This window comes from Larimichthys crocea, chromosome XIII (genome assembly GCF_000972845.2).
Source record: "Larimichthys crocea isolate SSNF chromosome XIII, L_crocea_2.0, whole genome shotgun sequence".
NCBI lineage: Eukaryota > Metazoa > Chordata > Actinopteri > Sciaenidae > Larimichthys > Larimichthys crocea.
The window spans coordinates 28,227,814-28,252,081 of record NC_040023.1 but is presented as its reverse complement, the minus strand read 5'-3'; the positions used below and the strand labels follow the sequence as shown (position 1 = coordinate 28,252,081).

General features: G+C 39.6%; 2 protein-coding genes across 2 annotated transcripts in view; one reads left to right on the top strand and one right to left on the bottom strand.

Annotated features, from left to right (window-relative positions):
* The first annotated feature begins 408 nt into the window (after positions 1–408).
* mc2r (melanocortin 2 receptor) lies at positions 409–3,978 on the top strand. Its single transcript, XM_010747834.1, has 2 exons — positions 409–761; positions 3,420–3,978. Exons 1-2 carry the CDS (start codon positions 409–411, stop codon positions 3,976–3,978), a joined length of 912 nt encoding a protein of 303 aa, XP_010746136.1.
* A 471-nt stretch (positions 3,979–4,449) lies between these two features.
* mc5ra (melanocortin 5a receptor) overlaps positions 4,450–24,268 on the bottom strand; it is a 20,297-nt gene continuing 478 nt past the window's right edge. The window contains exons 2-5 of the mRNA XM_010747833.3: positions 13,141–13,370; positions 12,854–12,960; positions 9,649–9,837; positions 4,450–7,648 (exon numbers count right to left, since the gene is read on the bottom strand). Of these exons, the coding sequence (XP_010746135.1) occupies positions 7,078–7,648; positions 9,649–9,837; positions 12,854–12,960; positions 13,141–13,308 (1,035 nt within the window). The 5' untranslated portion in view covers positions 13,309–13,370 and the 3' untranslated portion in view covers positions 4,450–7,077. The remainder of the gene's footprint in view (positions 7,649–9,648; positions 9,838–12,853; positions 12,961–13,140; positions 13,371–24,268) is intronic.

Below are 24,268 nucleotides of genomic sequence, written 5' to 3'. Positions count from 1 at the left end.
TGCCAAAACCACTGCTGCCCCGATTCTCCACTGGAAATAGGATGTCAACAGGAAGGACATTTTATGAGCAGGCTGTTGCCAGTGTTCCCCTGTGTGTTTCCTTACATTTTACCTTAGATGGAAAGGTCATACTTTATCAGCTGAGAATTTAAGGTCAGTGTTGAACTACTGGTCATTGCCACTCGTTTCTCTAACACAGTAGTAGTAGAGTGCAAGAGTGACAAAGTGAGACACTGCGATAGCCTCACTGAAGCTAACCTCGACACAAACTACTTATCTGCAGTTCAATGCTGAAAATAAGACTAAAAATCCCATGTGAACCTCAAGTGGTTCCCAACATCCTGAGAATTTTCCATATTATATAATCAGTTTTATTATCTAGACAGACCTCCATCATCTTGACTAACTATGAATGCTACAGCTGTGAACCAGTCTGACTGCCCTGAGGTGAAGGTCCCTGTCCCCATCTTCTTCACAATTGGTATAGTGAGTCTGGCGGAGAACCTGCTGGTTGTGGTGGCTGTCATACGCAACAGGAACCTCCACGCACCCATGTACTGCTTCATCTGCAGCCTGGCGGCTTTCAACACCATCGCCAGCCTCACAAAAACATGTGAGACCCTGATGATTGTGTTTGCCGACGTGGGCCAGCTGGTGAAGACAGGTTCCTCGGAGCAGAAGCTGGACGATGTCATGGACTCCCTGCTGTGTATGTCATTTGTGGGCTCCATTTTTAGTTTCCTGGCTATTGCTGTGGACCGGTATGTATGTAGGGCTTGGATGTGCAGACATAAATGTGAAAGATTAATAGTCATTTAAAGCACATATTTAAGGGAGTGAAAGATGGATTTGAATCTGTGGGATGTATTCACTCAGCCCCAAGATCCCAGTCCACAAATCCAACAGAGTCCTTATTTCAAAGGCATCGTGATGCTGAAATCTGGTTTGTTCTATTTTAGATCAATAGAAAAAATGGTTTTACTGACTGTAAAGGAAATCAGAACATGCTCAGCAAGCTGTGGAATGTATAACTGAGAGTAAAGCAATTTATTTGATCTGCTTACTGCTGAGCTGGCTGTTTTGAACTATTTCTCTGCGGAGTTTGGGCCCTATAACTAATTATCCTCTGCCCATGAATCAGGTCTCACTAACTAGAACTCTGGAAAGAGTTCTGAAAAGTGTAAACTTTTCTCTGGGCTTCAACTCACGTCATGTACACATTACATTGCGGTCATGCTACTGTTTACTATCTTCTTCGCACCTTCCGGGCAGCCATTCATTTCAGACCATGTCAGTATGGTATGCCAACATGTGATTCAGAACTTGCCTGTAACCAATAACATTCAGCTGTGTGTAGATGAAAGCAAGAATCTGCTTAATCTGCTGGGATGTTCAAATTTCAGATCTGAGTCAGATCTGACAGCAAGCTGCCAAAATTGATTGCATTCACAAATGTTAAGTTAAAGCTTGAAAACAAACTAAACGTTGGTTAAATAGCGAATGGACATTTTCAATGAAAATACAAGCTTAATGCAAATGCTAGTAGATTGCTCATCACAAACAAACCACTATCTGACTAGAAAGTAAAATTGATAGTGGGGCTTACATGTAAATAGCCTAGGCAAGGCAATGTGATGTGTACATCTACATGTACATTTGATGAAGTTGTAGTCCTTTTTATACATTTCCTCAGCATTATTATTGCTATCCTTAAAATCTCTTTAAGACCTAAGAACAGCAGAACAAACTGAAAACAAAGTTTATGACAAATATTTGTTTGTGGTCACCTGACAAATGTATGCAACTTCAACATTTACTCTCTTATTTAGTCTCCACCAACACATGAGAAAAATTTTTTTTTGGATCTTTCTATTCACTAACTTCGTCTCTCCATAGTTCGGTGCTGGGCAGGAAGCATACAGGGAATCAATTACAGGGTTCTACTACTTGATCTGAACCCAACAAATTCAACATCCTGCACAGTGCATCCGCTGTTATGTTATATTATGTTATTATGAGAATTAAAAATTATGGAATAATAACATCATTAAATATAGTGAATATAATGCAGTCTCCATAGTAGCATACATCCTATAAATATAAAGTGTTACTAGATACCATACCAGTTATGTAACAGAAAATTGGAAAACAGCCAAGATGAATGAGTGAGATGACCCAATGGGAAATGCAGCTGTATCTATGTACACTAGACACACATCAACTGACTGATATATGAGATACTATTAGCTAATAAATTGTTTGTTTTATTGAAGCAGCTGAAAGGTGTCATTAACTGCATGGAGCCACAGCATTAGAAAATTGTTCTGGCTACAGCACCGAATACAAGGTTCATTGGGATTAGTGCAAAAAAGAAAGAGGTTAAAGGTTACTTGAAGGTGACTCAGAGCAAAAAATATTACTGTATTCAAGTCAAGTCAACTTTATTATCAATGCTGCTATATATACAGGACATACAGTGGATGTTGTGTCTCAAATTTGACAATACCATTCAGGTTCAGTTTTTGTTGTTGTTGCTCTTGTTGCTGCTGAAAATGGCTGCCTGATGCTGAAAACAATTTTGCAGACCATAAAACCAAAACAATGCACTAAAAGAAATGAGAAACTCCATGGAGCCGAGGGGAACTGCAGAGTCAGGGAATATTTATCTGTAGGTCTGTCCTTTGTTTGTATATAGAAATTGATTGTTACAACTTTAAAGTTGCTACATATATTTTTTTATTAATAGCAATGTTTAAAATGACATAATAAAAACAGTGTAATCATGTAAAAGGGCCTGTATTGATGAATGATGTATTGATAGAGATTTTTTTACCTGAATCTGCAGCTACCCTCGGCTTCACAGAGCTTCATAGTCAGTTTTAGTGTGTAGCTGTGTGGCCCAAAACATTACTGTTTGGTTCACTCTCACTGCTCTCATACTGTTGTATTTACCTGCAGCAGGAGCTGCTGCTGCAGCTCAGGAGATAGAACGGATGTCTATTAGGACTTCGTTGAAGTCTCCTTGGGTAAGATACTGAAACCCATTTTTTTTCCCCGAAGGCTGTGCCATTGGGGTGTAAGAGTGTTATTAGTTTGTTTCTGATGAGCAGTTGGCACCTTGGCAGCCTCTGCCATCAGTGTGTGAATGTGATACGTGGTGTAAAAGTGCCTTGAGTAGTTGGCAGGCTAGAAATGCACTATATAAGTACAGTCCTTTTAGCATTTAAAGAAACAGATATCTCCCTCAGGAGCTGGTAGAAGCCAAAAACAGAACTGAAATGGAATATTGGAGGTTGCCAGATCAGACTTCCAAATGTAACTCAGAAGACTAAAGATAATTTGAAATCATTGTTGAGTCTCTGTAAATAATACTAAAGAGTACAGTCATGAGATAACCTCTGACTTGTTTTCACTTGCAGTTACATCACCATCTTCCATGCACTTCGATACCACAACATCATGACAATGCGGCGCACAGGAGCCATCTTGGGTGTCATCTGGACAACATGTGGGGTGTCGGCCTTGCTGATGGTGAGGTTCTTCCACTCCAATTTCATCATGATCTGCTTTGTCATCTTCTTCGTAGTCTCCCTGGTGATTATCTGCTTCCTCTACGTCTACATGTTCATGCTGGCGCGCATCCATGCCAGGAAAATCGCTGCGCTACCCATCAGCAACGGGGGCAATAGTCGGCACCAGAGGTGGCGGGGCAACAGCATGAGAGGGGCCCTGACTCTCACCATCCTATTTGGGGCTTTCATGGTGTGTTGGATGCCATTTTTCATCCACCTTATCATTATCATGGTGTGCCCCATGAACCCATACTGCGAGTGTTACCGATCGCTGTTCCAGCTGCATGTGGTGCTGTTGATAAGCCACGCCCTCATCGATCCGGCCATCTATGCCTTCCGCATCGCTGAGCTCAGACGCACCTTCAGAAAGATGCTGCTTTGTTCAGACTGGAGGCGGTACGCATAGAGAAATTATTTTTCTAGCTTTTATTCTAGTCTTTGCAGTTACTCTTTAGCTGCAGACATCTTTGCTATCATGGGGTTTTATACATTTCACAAACAATATCTAGACCTGTACTACCACTGAAGAGCTGTGGGTGGTCAAGGGCATCCTGCAGTATTTAGTTTTCTTTCTTTCTCAATGAGCTGTATGAGTTTGTTTTTTTCATTAGATAAATGCCATCTTTCCATGTAACCATTCATCCCTCTTTCATTATCCATTATCCTTTTCTCTCAGGACTTTGGATGCAATCTTATTTCACCCCAAGTGTCAATCTCACCATCCTGTTTAAGATGACCCATCTGCACCACATTCACATGAGACACATATTTTCCACAACTTGTTTTTCTCAACGGACATGTTATTATTCCATGGATCATGACATTGTAATTTCAGTCCACCACAGCTGCAAACAGTAATATGAGAACAGCCCATGCACCATTTTACCTTTTGCTTTTATTCAGACACATAAATAAAATAATTATTTTTATGCAACATGGTCAACCACTGACATTAATTTCAAATAAAGCGCACATTTATAGTTTTGCATGCCATCACTTTACAATGAATTAACATGAAACACGTCCCCACAGTTGTTAATATTGTCTCACTGTACATTAATTAGCATTGTTTTTAATGTAGCTTCTGTGGGAACAAGGACTGTAGTACATCACAACAAACAATAACAAAGAATCACAGATGTATCCTGTTGGTTAGGTGAAAAATGGATCACTGATTTGTCTTTAAATAAATGTACAGAGAAAACAAACAAACCAAAAAACATACAGGTTTTAATAAAAGCTCTTTTTCATGTAGGAGCATAATGTTGTGTACATTTGTGTGCGTATTCATATGCTCTTGTTTTGATCTCATAATTGAAAAGCACTTACAATAACCATTAATGAAAGCTACAGCAAGGCAACTACAACACATTACAGAAAATAACATCTTTTTTATAATGTTCTCTGTTTGTTGTCATGTTTGCTCCAAAAACATCTCTTATATCGCTGCCACTGTGCATTAAAAATACCATGAGTCTGAAGATACTAATAATACATGTGTATTAATTTCTCTTTACAATAAATATCACTATGCAACACTAAACAAATGTTTAGTAACCACTAAAATATGATGCATAACACTTCTTATGAAAAGCAGCTTCAGTAGATGGTCAGTCGAGCTTTTTTAGTTGGGAGGTAGGCACCAATGACACACTCTAACAGAGAGCACTGAAGCTGTTTGTACATTCATTTTTACATTCCAAGTGTAACTGCATGGCATCTTTACATAGTGTAACAGAGGCTGTGGACATGGAGGAGGTATGAAGAGCTCATCAAGTGACACATTGTCAGAGTAGAGCAGTTATAATTAACATAAAGATAGAGACAGAAGAGTGACCCTGCATTCGAATCGTAGCAGAAATGGCTGTGCCAAGGAAGCTGCTTGTTAACTGTGGCGCTAGTGCAGCAGCAGGGGGAAGGCAGGGCAGATAGCAACACTGGTTGCTGTTCAGCAGCAACCTATATTTCACCATTAGCAGTTAACAAACAAGTCAACACATGTCTGACTTGTCAATGGCCTCAGGCATGTGTGCCCTAAGCTTGAACATATGATCCAACAAATGGTTTATAAGGAGAAGATCTGCTCAAAAATAAACCATACTTTATCACTGTTGAATTCAATATTTGACCAATATTTAACAATCTCAGACAGACTGGAAGTTGGTGTTGTGCCATTTTGAGTGCTTATATACTTGTTTTTTAACAATGTGTTGATGTCCTCTTTGCTGAATGGAAAAGAAGTTTGTTGTAATCTTGTCTGATGTTCCTGTTGGCAGCACATTCATATTTATAAGAGACTTCTAAAACAAAAATACTTCTTTTGACAGTTTTTTGATCTGCCTCAGGAAAACACTGTGGTCACGGTTAAAGAAATCACCTTTTACTGTTGGTAGAAAATGAGAAACAGGAATCTGCTGTGTAAACTCACGATTTCACACGGCCGTACTGAAAATTCCAACCTCGTCTTCGAGAGCTATAGTGGCACTAATAATACAACTGCTTTGGTTCCTGATGAAAGGCAAGTCATCGGTAAGTATACAGGGCAGCTCAGATGGTAGAGTGGGTCGTCTAGTTATTGGAGGGTTTCTAATTAAATTCGCAGCTCCCGAGTCCAGCCAAGGTGCCCTTAGGCAAGATACTGAACCCTGTATTGCTCCTGATGGCTGTGCAGACGCTGTATGAATGTGTGGGAGCTCAGTATCATTGTAAGTGCTCTGGATAGGAAGTGTTGTATGTCTCCTGTAGTGATTTAAGTGGTCAGTGGAGAGGAAAGTGCTATATCAATACAGGTCTATTTAAACAGGAGTCATTTTAGCCATTTGAACAAACAGCTAAATAGCCTTTTAGACTGAAAAACAGGCCTGCTTTAAAATTAATGGAAGGGGCTGTGTTGATGAGGGTTGTGTAGCTTCAGGTACCATTGAGTCAATGAAGTACAGGGAGAATTATATGGGTAAATATATTATATACCATATGAATAGAATCATTTCAGTGTGTTAAGTTACGAGTTATGTTAAGTTATATGACGATGCATTACTAACACTCAAATTGAATCGGCGGGCTGTTCTGAATGCAGTCTATTGCTGTTGCTCAGATTCTGTGAGTGAGTTTTTCTTCTGCTTCACGCCAATGTGTACAGTAGTCAAAAACAAGTCTGTAAGTGCTCTTACACAACAGCATTACTAATGATAGAAGTGAAAAGAAAAAGGTAGTAACAGCTCATTGATTTAAAAAAGAAGGTCGAAGCAGAAGGATAAAAGAAATATCAGCTGGAACAAAAAGAAGGCCACAAACATTTGTGTCAGTGACGCACTTTCGAATGAATCATGTTTTGAAATGGTCCTTGCTGTATGTTCGAACAGTGTACCTAATAACCTAGCCTCTTATACATGAGTGTTTGTGTCCCTGTGTAATGAACCAGTTCTCAAACAGTGTGTTGTGTTAGAATCTCATGGATATGCTCCAGTCAGTTCATCCTACCCATCCTGTCATTGGTTTGTCTCTTTTAATACTTATCTGTCAGGGCACAGATGTTGGTGCAGGCATTTCTCAGGCTGTAACAACAGATGATCTCCTTAAAAGTTTTCCTCATCTCCTGACTCCTGAAGGCATAGATGAGTGGATCAATCACAGAATTGCACATAATGAGGATGAGGTACATGTTGAAGTGGGACATGAAGCATACGCAGTAGAGGTTCCGTGGACAAGAGATCATCAGGATCAGGTGGAGAAAGAAGGGAGCCCAGCAGACGATAAAGATACCCAGCAGGATGGTCAGCGTGATGGCCCCCTTCATGCTGGCTCGCTGGTGGATGGAGTTGTAGCCTGGCAGGGCTGCGATGCGCTTCACGTGTGAACGCGCCAGCATGAACATGTGGCTGTAGAGGGAGGCCATGATGAGCAGCATGGCAAAGAACATGGATACCAGGCAGATGATGACAGGGGTGGTGTCTGAGTAGATGATGAAAACGATCCCACAGCCCGTGCAGAAGGTCCAGATTCCCCCGATGATGCAGCCAGCCCTCCTCACTGTCATGATGTTGTGATACCTCAGTGCATAGAAGATAGTGACGTACCTGTAGATAATGACATATGATGATTGCTTGTAACCTTTGATTTAGACACTAGACACTGAGTAATTATACAAACCAATTAGGGGAGAGACCTTTGAGATGTTTCGAGAGAGAATAGAGAGAAGAATTAGAATTAGAATTATTTCTCTGCATGTGCACAAAAACACAATAACAATGAAGTCTATATAACAGACTGCCTACAGGTGGGAGATCTGGTGATCTGGTGCAGCCAGAATATCTTGAAACTTGACTCCCCAATCGACACTGTCGAGTCTTTCCGCTTCCTGGGAACTATCATCTCCCAGCTGAACATCAGCTCCTTCACCAAGAAAACCCAGCAGAGGATGTACTTTCTGCGGCAGCTGAAGAAATTCAACCTGCCAAAAACAATGATGGTGCAATTCTACACAGCCATCACTGAGTCCATCCTCACCTCCTCCATCACCCTACACGTCACATTGACGTAGTATCTATAGGCCTTTATTTAACATATTTTGGACTACTTTACTTTGATAAATATCTGCACATTTTAAAAACTTGCACAATCCTGCACATACTGTACAACTCTTTTCATTTTAAAACATATTTAAAATATATATTATAATATATATTACATTTATNTGTTTACTTTTTTTTAACACTTTTCACACTTTTAACACGCACAATGGCAAAAATAGAAGCAGCAGAGGTGAAGATATTCTGACCAATGTCATCATTTCTGGTAATACTGACTACTACTTTTTTTTTCTAAATAGTGCAGTGAAAGTAATGAAAATGAAAAAACATGAAGACTTCATCCTATAATTGTATTTAGAAAAACCTGTCAACGCCATCAGGTTATTTCCTAAGATGTGGCCATTGCGGTGTAGAATTAGTGGACAGAGCTGAAGCCAATGAATGCCAAATGTCTTTGACCTGCATTCAGCTCCACTGGATGCAAAAAAAAGGGGTCTGATTGTATTGAGTCTTATGGTAAAATGACCCTACCCCTCACTCCATTTATGACCTCTGTTTTCTCTTGGGTTCAATTGTTAGTTTCAACTTCTGCATATTGTATGTTGTGTTCTTTGTAAATCGTGGTCCCATTGACAGTAAAATAGATGATAACGTAAGTTTGTTTAAAATATCTGTTGGGCATGATACAGAACATTTTTGGCCATCAGTGTGTGCAAGTGGAGGCAATCTCTGTTTAAGAAACTATACTATAGCTATACTTTATGTTAGTTTGCTTCAAGGTATGGCTACTTTATGACTGACAGGCTCACAAAAGCCAGATCAAATTGTCAAACTGGGCAGTGCTGATCAAATATGAATCAATATTGCCCATTTCTCACAAATATCTCTTTCATATATTTTCAGAAACATATTTTAGTGTATTGTTTAGCTGCAATATGAGAAAGTCTGTGGCCAGACAGACCACTATTTGTTCCTGTTAGAAAATATAGTCAAAGCCAAGCACAGCTCAGCCAAATATGGTCACTCCTGGCTGAAAGCTGGGTAGTTCTCTTAGCTATGAATAAACTAAACGTGATGTGCATAACAGCCAGCCATAGTAGACAGCCAGAAAGAAACAGGAAGTGATACGGTGGTTACATGGTTGAGCTCATAGGGATTTGAGAGAGGTTATTGATTTCCTGAAGAATTCCTAGAGTCTTAATGAATTCAGGGAATGGGAAAAGATCCATTTAAACCCAGTTCAGTTGCTTTCGGGCACCAGTAGGCTGCCGTTGTTGCAGCATGTTGCTTACTGCATTGTACGGCCTTTATTGTAAGATAACCTTGTGTAGCTTCTAAAAGGGTGACCTTGGATCTTGTTGTTTCAGGACAAAACAGACTGATGTAATTATGCACATATGCATATTGTTGTGAGAGTGCATCCAATTAAATGTCAATTTCATTTAAAAGCTTTAAAAAACAGCGTCTCCAAGACATATAAGAGTGCGTGTGTGTCAAGAATGTGAGTGTGTGCTGAAAAGAAGGTCTTTTTCTTACTCCATCATTACCTGTCCACAGCGATGGCCAGCAAGCTACACATTGACGCGACGACTGAGATGCAGATCATGGAGTCAAACACATTGTCCATCTGCCTGATGAAGTGGTCCTCCACCACCAGCTGTCTGTTGTTGAGGAGATAGATAATGATGGTCTCCCAGGCGTTGGACACACTCACCAGCATGTCAGCTACAGCCAGACTGCAACAACCAAACAAGTTAGGTTAATCTTTGATCATAATCATAGATGTTCACACACTCATACCAAAGTGGAAAAGAACAATGAGATCATTTGATCTCTTCTTATTTGATTATCAAAGGTGCTGTATGCAGGCAATTATTATCCTCTTTTGTCAACCAGTAAGCAGAAGTGAGGCCCAGGTAAGTCAAGACACCTGTCCACATTTACATTAACTACATGTCGTAGTTCTGTTTGTGAAATCTGTTTGGAAGATGTGTTTAGGCAAGCAATAGATCGGTATTTACAGGAAGACTTGTTGTCTTCACAATCCTGTCCACACCCACAATAATAGATATTTTTGGCTGTGGTGTTTTGACCTAACAGTGCTAACATGTTGATGTTTAGCAGGGACTGTTAATGTTCACAATCTTACTTTGGCTCTTCTCACTCATCCAGCTTGTTTATTAGTAATCTTTGTGTAATTTGGCAAATGAAGATGTTCTCCAACCGTTTACATGACTCTGTAATCATGTACAAAAGCACTATTAACTTCAATAATAACCTACTCCTCCACAGACATGTTTCCACAGCTGGTAAACTTACTGGCTGTCCGCCCCATCACTTATTCCTTGTCATTATGTCAGCAACCAGAAGCTGGCAGGCGAATTTTTCCTTAATTTGCATAAAATGTGTGCCAATGCTTTGTGAAGCTATTCGCTCACTTATCTTAGACAAGGAGTTGGGGAATTGGATTTTTACTTACTGACACTGGACAAGAGACACTTCATACCCTGCAATGTTTGGCAATTCAGACCTGCACGTTTTTGGACCATTGCCTGAAGGATACCTGCCCAGGCAGAGGTAGGACTGCCTGCTGCGAGTGGACAGTGCTTACCCCTAACATCCTTCTATCCTGTGTTAGCATGCTAAACTTTGATAGTCAGCACTAAAAGCTAAATTGGGGGAAAATGTCAATCTCATGGTGCCACTGGAGGAAATGTTGGCTGATCACCAAACTCATTGGGATTCATCTGATAATTCTTGATCTACTTTGGACCAAGGTAACAGACTGACTGACTCATCAATGATGTCATACCTGCAGAGCCACACTGCTAGTGTGAACAAAGCAGTCTATTTCCTGTTAAATAACTTGCATTTTTAACTCAAAGATAGCGGTGGTCTCATCTCATAGTCCCACAGTAACCATCTATGTCACTCCCTGTAGAGATACTCTTTGGACACCTCAAAGAAATCACTGAAAACCACATTAAAGCAGTGACCAGAATGTCTCCTCTGTCTCTAAACACACTGCTGGCGTCAGCTGGGAATTCTTTGGCTTTAGTCTTGTGAACGGGATTAAACCTTTCAGGTCATAAGGTTCAAATCCAATAAAGTCACAAGTAATTGGTGTTAAAGTCAGTACTGAGTTGATTCTGTCAAGTTGAGTCCTCAAATTCATGGCTTGACTCTGATGCCCAATACAATTCGTGTCCTGTGTAATGAGACCACATGTCTGCCAGGAGGAATTTTAATCACATGAAGAGAAATCAGGTAAATCAATACATTTATGCGATTATTTAATCACCCTGAGCACGGTATGAGATTATAGGATCTAAAGAGCACGATCAAAAACATATCAGAAATGTTTAAGAAATCTCAGCTCACTGTGGCATTTTATTCATACTTTTAATACATCAGTTTCATGGATTGTTTTCTTTGGCATCACACAGTGGAAGAAAAAGACAGATCCTACTCCACAAATTATTTGAGTAACCTGTTGTGTCAAGCTCCAGCTCCAAGTTATTTTCAGTTTTATAAATAGATTCACTTTGTCACTGCAGGCAGGCTGAACTTTTTTATTTTATGTGTTTTCATTGAGGTCTTCTGGAGTTCAAAATGTGCATAAAACAAGCAGCTGTGCAGCTGAAACTCATCTCCTGTAGTATGCCTATGTCGATGACCCTAAATACTGATGCTGTGGCATCATTTCATAATAAAATGATTTATGACTATCAAAATAGATTTTTGTTTTGTTATACAACATAAGACTGTAAAACAGTGTTGAGTACCACACACTGTATATGACTAACATACAGTCAGAGCATGATCAGGATGTGAATGTGAGAAAAAGCACAACAATGTAAGTGAGTCTGCAAAGGGACACAATAATAACCATCTGTGTTGTTTCCAGATTACAACAGTTTCATAATTAATAATGTTCTGAGAAATAACAGAAACAACAATGTTAACATGCTGATCTTTAGCAGGTATGTTCATCATGTTTACCATCTCAGTTCAGTGTGTTAGCATGCTAACATTTGCTAATAAAATGCAACTAAGAATAAAAATAATTAAAAATAATAAACTTGCACAAACATTAGAGCTTTTTCACACCCTTAACATGAAGTAGTAGGGTAAACACAGGTGTTACCAATTATTCTAATTACGCTTTGTTCCATTCAGGTCAAACTGCTCTGCTACATCAAGTGAAGCTTAATTAGTATCATTGGTAACACCTGAGACCAACCATGTGAAAATGGCTGCTGTGAAGAAGGTCGATTAGAATGTAAACTGGAGCTCGTAGACCAATCAGGCAAAGCAGGCAACTACCCCAGGGACCCCAGACAAGACAAAGAAGCCCACAGGCTCTGGGTCCAGTGTGATAAAGTTTTGTTTGCTCATACTATATGCACTATAAAAAGACATTACATAAACAACACATTTAAATGATAAGGACATTAATGAGACACCTGCATTACATAATCTCAATGCCCCATCTTGAATATGTGCCTCACCTTAACTTGTTCTTATACATAATCCTAAATTAATGTAATCTAATTACATTATATAAACAATACACAATGATAAGCAGAAACAGTGTTCACTAGGATTCCATAGCTAATTTTTGCCCTATGGTCCTAGTCCTGCCTTTGATAGAGGATACACCCTGAGGAATTGCTGTTCACTCTGTTAAGACTATTTTGAGCCTGTTATATTATTCTATTATATTTGATCTTATATGTGTGAATCATTCACCTGCAGACGAAGAAGTACATGGGTGAGTGGAGGTTCTTGTTCTTTACTATAGCTGTGATGACCAGAATGTTCTCCAGCAGGGAGATGATACCCAGGATCAGAAAGACCTGAGGAGAATACAAGACAGTGTAACAGGAGGAGGAGAAGTGAGTAAATTAATAAGGTGGTCTCATGTAGAATGACTTCCAACTCCCAGTGTTGTTAACCCAAATAACAAGATAAGAAATACTGTGGAAGAAAACAAACATTTGCATGTTGGTGTTCAGTGCCACACATACTGTAAATACCTCTATAGCAATATGGAGCTGCTCGCATGCTGCCGGTTTTGAAGTGCTGGTCTTGTACGGTAGCAGTGGAGTGGATAAGGTGTAGTTCTGGTGATAATAGGAGTAAGCCCAGGTGGCGTTACCCAGCATCACCTCCTCTTGGTAGGAGGACTCATGTGAGACATTCATCCCTGCTGTGGCTCGGATCCAGATCACTGCTGCTCTATTGTGGGTGCCATTTTTTAAGCAGGCTGAAAAAACAGATGCCAAAGTGAGACATGATGTGTGAAATATGAGCTGTGACTCTGAGGCTCAGATGTTGTTGTGCTTTTTTTCCCCCACAAATTGATGTAATTAGTTTTCTATCCAACACAAACTTCATTCACATCAACAAATTGATGAATGACATATCAAGCTGATACATTTAGGAACAACTTGAATGACTTCTGTTATGTGCTACTTCTTCTGTTATGTGCCACAGTAACTTCCTCCTCACTGTGATGATAAAACACATATCTTAATGTAATGTGATGGTAGGAAGATGCTGAGAACACTTTGGTCAAATAGCCTGCAGTAAGTGACACATGACCATCACATCTATATGAGGATGGCCCTTTGCACTTACAATAATCAACACTCTTTGCGTTCCACAAGATTGTTTTAGTGTGTTTGTTGGAATTTGTGGCATTTTAGCCAAAAGTGTTGAGGTCAGGCCTGATGTTGGACAAGAAGGAAGGCCTGGATCACACACGTTCTAATCCCTCCCAAAGGTATTTGATGGCTTTGAGGTCAGGATTTTTCAGGCCAATCGAGTTCCTTCATACCAAACTTGTCTAACCATGTTGGATCTCACTTCATGCACAGGGGCGCAGTCATACTGGAACATCAATGGGTCTTCCTCAAACTGATACCGCAAAGTTGGAAGCACCCACCTGGTTAAATAGTCTCAGTATCCTATAGCATTAAGAAGAACCCTTATTAGAACTAAGAGGCCTAGTCCAAATCATGAAAACCAACCACAGATTAAACATTACAGTAGGCTCTCTGCATTCCAGTACATAATGTTCTCCTGGCATCCACAAGATCCAGAGTCATCTGCCAGACTGCCAGGTAGTGACGTGTGATCCATCACTCCAAAGAAGACATTTCCAATACTTTAGAGTCCAGTTGCAGAGTGCTTTACACCACTCCAGCCAACACTTGGCATTGCACGTGGTAATGTGAGGCTTCCTTGAAGATGCAAAGCCAAGGAAACTATTTCATGAAGCTCCCCATGCACAGGTTGTGTTGCTTCCAGAGATAGTTTGGAACTCTTTAGTCAGTTGTGTGACAAATTTGTACACACTAAGCACTTCCACATTCATTGGCTTTACTCTGTGAGCTCATGTGGTCGATGTGGCAAGAGGTGCTTCCACTTCACAAAAATAACACTTTACAAGGGCAGATCTAGTTGGGTAGAAATTTCACAAACTGCCCTATGATGGTGCCACTTTTATATGCAGGTCTGTGGAAATTTCATGGATGTGACTTAAACATCTGAACTCAGTAATTAGTAGGTGTATCCACAGACTTTTGATTATACAATGTATTTACCATAGATAGCTGTGTAGTCTTAAAGGAATAGGCCAATAGGTAAAAAGTCTTCTCATTTGTTTCCCTCTTACTTAAAGACTAGACAGATCCTCTGTTTCAGAATGCACCTTTTGTAGGTCGATTTATAATCATTTCATGTCTGCAAAAGATGCAAATCATTTTTAGTCTGACAAACTGATTTCTGGGGGAAATCAGTTTGTAAAATAATGTTAAGAACAGTTATAATTGTCAAAAGCAAAGCATACAAATGACATCCCCTTTGGGATAAATGTAGTCTCAGTTGACAAATGATTTTGTTTTGAACAATCTTCTTCGGTCATGAAAGAAGAAACATGCTGTGCTAAGTGAATACAACACAGATACCTCAGTGTTAACATCCTGGTCTCAGATGATGAGATGTGGTCAGACCTGAAAGAGTAGCTTTAATTCTTCCCTGCAGATAAATGCTTCCCCTGTTTTTCAATGCAACTCATGACCCAGCTCACCAGCCCTCCGGTGATGTCAAATGACCCCATTTGCGTTGCTTATACATTTGCACAGTGGTAATATAAACTCTTTCTTTAAAATTCTACAAAGTCATGAGGTTCACAAGGCGTTTCCAGCGTGAAAGCTGCTGCAAAAAGCTGATAAAGACAACGTCTAGACACATAATGGAAAAAGAGAGAGAAGCAAACATATTGATGCTAAATTAAACCGGTCAGGCGAAGTTAAGTGATAAACTTAATTCTCTATTATGCCCACTATAACCCCTGTTGAATGTCATTATCCAAATCCCATTACAAAGTGACACTATAGCTTAGCGGCCACTATAATTAACCTTTGCAGGACTAAATGAAAAAGACAGTTTACTGCAAACCTTTATGTGCACATTGAGCACCAAAATTCCAAGAAATATAAATGATGTGAACATAATTGGAGCTTAATTTTTCCAGCAACTAGTTGACGCTTTTCTGTTCAAAGACAAGAAGCAATTATTTTAATTAAAAAGGACAATTTACAGTATGTTGGAACAATTACATTATTTAATCTCATAACATGCCAATGTTCAATCGATTTAATTTCCAGTAGCTGTAGCAGTCATATTTCAATTATTTATACTGGTGAGTCTTTTCAGAGCATATTAAAAGCTTACATTTTTTCACACCAGTTTATTATTCCTTAATATCGGTTTTATTTCTTTACTTTCCATTCCAAATAGACAGAAGTTGTTATTATGGTCTCTCTACCCTGTTACAATGATTGAAAAAGTGCCTTTATTTAATATCCTTCTTGATGTTGATGTTTCCCATATTGGATCTTGCGCGACAGCAAAAGAGAACATTATTGACTATCTGTCAAACCCACACACTGATGGAATAATAGGCTCTGAATTGCTTGAGATCTGACATTTTGAGTAACAAGAACAGAAACAATTATTTGATACTTTGTATGAAACAATGAAAAATAAGACTCATCCTCTTTTCTCAGAAATTAAACGTGTTAAATGAGACGTTTAATTGTAGTTCAGACTTGCTTAGATAGCTACGCACAGAAAGCATAAATTCAAAAGATGCTTTGAAAAAGTGAGGAACGCTTCTGTGTGACTTCACAGACTTTGTTTGGCCTTCAATATATGTACTCAATATATCTTTTAATTTCTTTTTTGTTTTGACTTTTATATCAGAGACGATCTGTCAGCCTGAGGCCAAACTCTGAATTAACAAACATCGCGGCGGAAAATTTGTTGCATTAACGTCGCTGGATGTGAAATTCTAGATGCACGGATTATAGAACCTGCCTGAGGGGAGCTCTGGGGTTCAGAGGAGCCCTCAGTTACAGGGATCTAAAGACTCAGAGAGCCTTTTTTTTCTTTTTCTTTGAAGAGGCCTCTATTAAAATATTTCAGAAAGTAACAGGACTCTGTCAAAGTTGAGGACCCCTCGATCATTTATTTTCTGATCTTTTAATACTGAATGGCCATTTGTGGGTCTGATCCTACAGTGCCTACCTAAATACAGTGAGCCTACATTGAAAATTGATTGAAAAACTAGAAATGATGTTTAAGTGAAAAGAACATCATTTTGACACCATGTGTTTTTTATTACTATAACAAGGAGATGTTGTTGGCTGCAGAATGCTGATACTGAGCGTATCATTCATTTGTTTTCCGACAAAACATTTGATCTGTAATAAAATCTGCTCATACTCATACCACAGACTAAATAAATAAAGGTTCTATTTAGAGACTCACAGCACTGAGGAAGGGTTGTGGTTGAGGTTTAACACAGAAGATAAAGATATGACAGATTAATTATCATTTAGCTGAAACCACAACCTTTCCGAACCTTAACCCAAAGTGCCCACAGACTAAACCTGTCCACACACTAAACCTGTCCACAGACTAAACCTAACCACAGACTAAACCTAACCATAGACTAAACTTATCTACAGACTAAACTTATCCACAGGCTAAACCTAACCCCAGACTAAACCTAACCCCAGACTAAACTTATCCACAGGCTAAACCTAACCAAAGACTCTGGTGTCTCTGTCCTGGGCTTTGTGCAGCCACCATCTACCTCAACCATGTCTCAGTAGTACATAAATGCAGCACTTTATTCAGCCTGTGAACATGATCCAGCTAGCGGTTATGTTTATGTTTGTGGATATATATGTCCATATGTTTGTGTAGGAGGAAATTAAACTTGCATATAGGATTATAAACCATGTTAGGCTAATCTTGAATATGTAGAAGTTCAAGGGAAGCAAATCCCCACATATAAAAATGGAAATTGAGCAGCATTGTCCTGTATACTGTGTGCCCAGAAGGCGATTGTTTTATAATTCGCTCTTGCTTTGATGGAATATGCAATGCAAAGTAACTCTCTTCTTTGGAGTACTAGGACAAACTGTGTGGACCTTGTCTAAAAATGATTATGACAGCCACTTTCTTCTTCAGCAGTCTGTTGTTTGTCCGTGTAAATAAGAGGTCGATACTGGGAGGTCGTCAAAGTGTTTTATTCTTCCACACCAATTAATTTCAACAAAATCAAAGTTCCAGAAGAAAACATCTTTGACAAACCAGTGTGGCTTTTTCTCGGTGTTTTGTTTTAATTTTTGCATCATGCTGCATATAAAAGGCCTCTCACTTAGAAATCTATTGGTGGGCTTTCAGCATTATGAAGTACTCCACATTCAGCTCATGTACAGGTGGCTGTGACCTCCTCCTCCTCCTCCTCCTCCTCCCCCCTCTCTATTGTGTTTACAGGATCTGCTTCCTCCTGCCTTCGTCAGTTTTGTGTCGCTGTTAAAGATGGAGGCACGAGCAGCATGTGATGTAACAATGTTGAAGATGAAGATAATAAAGTCATTGACTTGTGTAAATTGTAATAGAGTCAATTATTATGTTATCTGTTATGATCAGAACACAATTACATACCTAACTACCCTGCACTCGTGTCGCCCCCACCTTCACCCACCTCAATCTGGCGATAAATGTGCAATTTTGAAAACATGTGTACCGCTATGATCACACCTGTCTTATCACTCTAATCCTTTTCTCCATGTCTGTCTCTCCCCGTTTTTCCTCATTTTTCTGAGTCTGTCTTTCCTCAAGCCCACTCCATCATTTTCTAACCCTAACCTTCTCTGTAGTTACAATCCTAGGGGGTCAATTATTGACAGGGGTCTTGTGCCATTGTCACAAAATAGAGGGAAAAAAAGCCCCACACTGCCTTGATCACAACATCAAGAGAGGCGAGGAGGTATTTTTGCAGACAGATAATGATTGTCTCTTCAAAATCTTCCATGTGGATGCACACTGTGATTCTCAAAGGAACATGTGGACACATTGTTTAGTTCCTAACTATTGAAATGTGAGACCAAATAAGGCTTATGCAGACATAATAGCTTACCGGTATATAAACACATTCGCAGCCCACACATGTAGACTTCATATTACAGCAAATAGAAAGGCTCACACGGTAGGATGAAATAGAATACATAAACAGCTATTAAAATTCCAACCATATTTTATGTTTTGATGGTTATTTCAATATTCATGTAATGAAATCAAAATAACAACAACAGAGAACAGTTTCGTCCCAAGTGAGAGTTTGTGTACTTTTATATGTCATTAGGTATTTATATTTAGGTTGTGAATTATGCACAGTGCACCAAATGTAATTAAATTAAATCTAACCACACCAAATCAGCTACCTGTGAGCCTCCACTGTTTGCATATGTACCACAAAGAAACACCATTACAATAATAAATCATCCAGCATTGTCGCAGTTGTAGATGTGTAACGAGGCATTTTTGTTGAACCTGCTTGCTTCTCTCTACTGGCTTCATGCTACACTTCACACCAGGGGCGTAGTGTGGGGCAGACCTAAGTCAACTCCATTTATCCACCTCTATGACATGAAGCTGAGAGTTTACTCAACTATTTCCAGATCAACCGTCTCAATCATTGAGGAAAAAGACTGTGTGGCAACTTGGCTTAACTAAAAACAGTCATACATTCTTAGCACAAGCCTTTTTAAGCTAGTCTACACGCTAAGCTAACATTTGGCTACACCACCTAGTCAGAACGGGTCAGTCTCCATAAGTCCCCATGTTCAAATGTCCAACTTCACAGCAGAAATAAACATGTTTACAGCCTGGTACAAAAACAGTTTTGGTCTCTGTAGCTAATTTCCCCGTTTATGACAACTGTACTGAGGGTGAATTTATACACAACTCACCTGTTCACATTATATTAAGGCTTAAAGTTATGCAGGATTAAGAGTGTGGCCGTTTTGATTGACAGGTATCTGATACCAGTAACCAGGCTTCGTTCAGCCCGCCTTAGCTCCACCATACTGAGCTTCACAATGGCTCCTCAGGAACCCGTGGGTGACATCACGACTATGTCCTCCATGATGCATACAGTCTATGGCTAGTCTACGTAATGTTAACCACCTGGATGCTGCTGTGGCTAGAAAAGTAACAAGTATGTCACTTAGAATGTTTTTAGTTTGCAGTTAACCTTCTGCCTTCTACATACTCATTCAGTATACACTGATAAATACTGCATTTCCTGCTCCAACCATGGGCTTTTGGTTCCTGATTCCCTCAAGAACGAGGTTCTGTTCCTTTGTTCTGCAAAAGAGGGAACACTTCGTATCTGTAAAACACTGTATACTACTCTAATGTTACAGTTTAAGATTCAAGAAAAAAATTCTCTCAGTTGACAGACCATAATTTAAATTTGGGAAGATTCTGTTGTTCAGTTTTAGAATTTGCTGACAATGCAGAAAGGAGCTTGACACATATTTGGCTATAACCAAGGCCTTGCTCCCTGGTGACTCTCTCTTCTATGAATACCTTAAGTTCTTCTTTCCAAAAAGCTGCTGTGTATATGCAGCAATTTAATCAGAGAAGAGATTAGTCTGTAGTCGACCTGTTCCTAATTAGCAGACATCTTGCAAAGTTTAAAACCCCACCCTGCTCCATCTGCGGTTCCTGCTCCCACATGACCTCCTTTTATGCAGGAACTGTCCACCACAAAATCTCATCAACAGCCCAAAGAATGTTTTATCTCGGAGCCATCCTCCACAGCAACATAAATTATCTTCTATCCGCATTCATTTAAATAAGAATTTGGTAACTCTTGGTAAATTTATGCATGTGTGCAGTTGGTGTGCAGACGCCACCCACGCTCTGTGTGTTCAAGAGGCTCTGTCCTGCAAAATCAGAAAAATAAACATAAAGCATCCGTGCTTCCCAGCTCTCTCCAAAGCGCTCTCAAATCAGCCTAATGGATGCTTTGTTAATTACTAAACACTGGCTGAGATCAAGGATTCTTGGCAAGACCTTGCTGGGTCCCAAAAGTGACACAAAACCTACAGTCTCCCCTAAGAAGTAGAAGATAATCTCCTTTCAAAAACCTTGTGTGGATAATGCTGTGCAGATGATTATATCAACAGGGGTTGGTGCATGGCTGGGAAATCAGATATTACAGATGCCTTGGAGGTCATGTCACCCTTCATGATGGCATCTTTTTTAAGAAGTTGTACTTCACATTTTTGACACTTTGACTGCCTTTTGTATCTTGTCCGATTTCTTTCATTGTTGACTCTCTCTCGTCTAGTCAAAAAGCCTCGTGAATAAACCACCAGCTTTCTCTCTTTTATAACCCCCAGCATGATCTCACCTTCTCTGATTAAACCTTGGAAGAGCGCATGTGCTCAATATTCCTGAAACACTTAAATTCTGATAGACTTTGCCAAGACACATGTTATCATAGCCTTTCATTTCATTTGCTTTCTATTACATGATGACATTCCTGTATAATCAGTCATCACTGCCCAATATATCTTTTTTGACATATGTACAAGGAGCAATAAGATCAGAGCCTACACATTAAACTTAACTATATTCTGCTCCTGTAATTGCTTGACTGATAGGGAGCAATGCCTGCAAGCAGATAACTTGGTCTGCGTTGCATTTGCACACATTCCATAATCTTTCGCCAAATACATCCTCCCGATTTGGCAGTAGGTTTAAAAAGCTGTAAAAACTTCCCATCTCACCCTCTGCTCTATGAATACCACTTCTTCCCTGCATCAGTATTGCTGCTTGTTCTTTCACCACCACCCAAGCTACCACCTGCAGGCTCCGTAGGGTTTAAGATATTCACTCATCACTCTCCAATATCTCTGTGTGAGCGATGTGTGGACTCTAACTATATTCTGCATTTCAAACATGAGTTCTTTGACTGAAGTGAATGTAGTCATGAAATAGCATATGAAGATCATAAAAAAAAAAAACTGTCTTGAACCGTCTGCCTTACAGTCTGAAGAGATGCAATCCATTAAGGGGCTGTTGAGTATGGGTAGTAAGCTCACGGCACACGTTCATAAATTCTTGTCAATCCCGTCATACAGTCTTATCTGGGTATGACAAATCCACACACTATGCAGCTGAAACATACTGGATTTGAAGTTATACTTATTATGAATGAGTATGAAGAAAACAGATATTAAACAACACGTGCAAAAAGTCAGGAATGTCACAATGAAGCCAAAATATCATTTTCAATATGGTCCTTTATGTGTACAAGCACTAGAAAAAGAAAATAATGCTATAAAGAAAGAGACATGTGGTGTCTGTGAACTTCTATGAACTACAGTACATAGCATAGCTTGTAATGCTGTATGCAGCATGTGCATGATTTCTATTGACGCCCTTGTTGGTTTAGTTTATAAAGTTAGCTAGCTGAAGGTTGGTGTGTCATGTCTTCAGTTATATGCTAGCTTGCCACGTAGTCCTATTGACTGCTCCTTTGGTGACCACCAAGCGGCAGCATTTTTGGCTGGCAGATGAAACCAGTGCTAAAAGTGCTAAAAAACTGCAACTCCTCGAGTGGCCGCTTGAGACTGTCTACAGAAGTGAGTCAGTCTCCATAAGTCCCCATGTTAAATTGTCCAACTTCACAGCAGAAATAAACATGTTTACAGCCTGGTACAAAAAACAGATTTGGTCTGTATAGCTAATTTCCCCGTTCATGACAACTGTACTGAGGGTGAATTTATATACAAGTCACTTGTTCAAATCACCCAAATTATATTAAGGCTTAAAGTAACGCTAAATTACCAGTGTGGCCGCTTTGATTGACAAGTAATTGCTGTTACAGATGGCTTACTGTATTAGAGGACCAAGGCATCATTTAGCCTGTCTCAGGTCTGCTGATGATTCACATCTTTGCCGATATTTAGATTAGCTAGGAGATGTCACTCATGCTCTGTCCATTTTTTATACTGTCATTGGTGTTCACACATACTTGATCATCAAAATCAACATCAACTGATAAGAAAAATCTTTAGATTTCTTTCTACATTATGCATGTTTGTTGAGTGAGCTGAAGCCAGTGGTGAGCACAGCACCGATCACGTCTGAAACGAACATTTGACAGAGAGTTTCTCCTGCTGAGTCTCTTCTCGCTCTGATCAGGATGGAGGATCTGCACCAGTCATGCTTGAGCCACCACAACTAACTGAGCACAACAATCGGACCTCTGAGGTTGATCTCATGATATGACCGACTCCAATGACAATGATACAGACAACAGCAAAACATGATGGTCATGAGCACTTCATCAAAGGTTTCCATGGTTACACAGTCAGGCGTGGTGTTAAATGATCCCCCAAAATAACAGCATTATCACATTCAAGTCATGATCAAGCTTTTCTTGGCTAAGTCAGCTGCGAGTCTAATGCTTATCAGCTGTTGATGTTTACCACCAACAGAAACAACAGAGGATTGAGGGCCAGCAATGATATTGTTGCATGTATGGTGGTATGTGAGTAATGCTCAACAGTAAATGTCTTTTGTGTTTCTTATTTTGGACAAATCCACTGAATTCAATACCTGACAAATGAAAGTAATTCACCACATTGATGCCAAACTAACAAAAATCCTATATTTCCAGCCCTTGTTAGACAACCAATCCCTTTCTGTGTGCTAGGCGCATGCAACATTATGTAACAGCTGGAGTCTTTAAAATGGCTTGACACAGACACAGGAGATGACATGAACCTCCTATTATGCAAACCAAAAGCCTGAGATGAAAAGAACTTGTACATGGAGGCGAGTTTTTCTTCCCGCAGCAGGGGACGTGTTTATTAGTAACTCGATTCAGGTCAGTTAGTGAAAAGCTTCTCGTCTCACTGAGTGATGCTCACTGCTGCTGCTTTGCCACCGTGGTAACTAATCTCTGCCAGAAAGTGATGTCTTTCCTTGATAATTATTACAGCTACAATTAGAGTGGACAAGCACAGCATTTCCTACACAATGGGGGTGGCATCTATTTAGTTTTCTCAGTGCTAATGAAGCTCAACGCTTTCACAGAGTATTTCTCATTTGTTTATGTGGAATGGTGCTGACACTCTAACTGCCACCAGCTAACAAGTAGAAATACAAATCACTTCTCTGCTATATGTTTGATGACTGGTGTGTTATTCTGATTAATTGGGGGCTGTAGTAACTGCAGCTAAAGTAAATGCACATCTGGCAGGATGCCATGAGACCGTGCAGCATCTGGACCTCTCTGTGTTTGTGTTTCCGAAGGAAGTAACAGAGGCGCTCAAAGGGAGCCTCTATCTGTGCAGTGAAATCAGTCCGGCACATTTTACTGCAATAGATAATAGAATTAATGCATATTACCACCGTGGTCTAATTTCTCAACACAGTTCACAACTGTGCTGTTGGCAAAGTTACATGGAGGATGATAAAATTCTGTGAGTTTTTTGTTTTGAATGCACATGCTGCCCAGTCTATTAAAGACAGAAGCTATTAAAACAGTTTTATACCTTGTGAACTATCTTTTTATAGACAGTGATGGTTATGATGTGGAGTTTAAGAAGCCCATAAGGTTCTGTTCATACCACAATGGATGATTTGGGGCTTTTTAAGTTTCTAATAAAAGTCATATAATTCTAATATGATTTATACGTTTATATGAAGCCATTGGTAGTTAGTTTTGAGCTATTATTAGGGCCGACCAGGTCCCCAAACAAAAAATACTATCACTAA

Coding starts and splice junctions, on each gene's coding strand:
- mc2r (XM_010747834.1), top strand. CDS start 409: ATGAATGCTACAGCTGTGAACCAGTCTGACTGCCCTGAGGTGAAGGTC. Junction 762..3,419: donor CTGGCTATTGCTGTGGACCG/GTATGTATGTAG, acceptor TTTCACTTGCAG/TTACATCACCATCTTCCATG.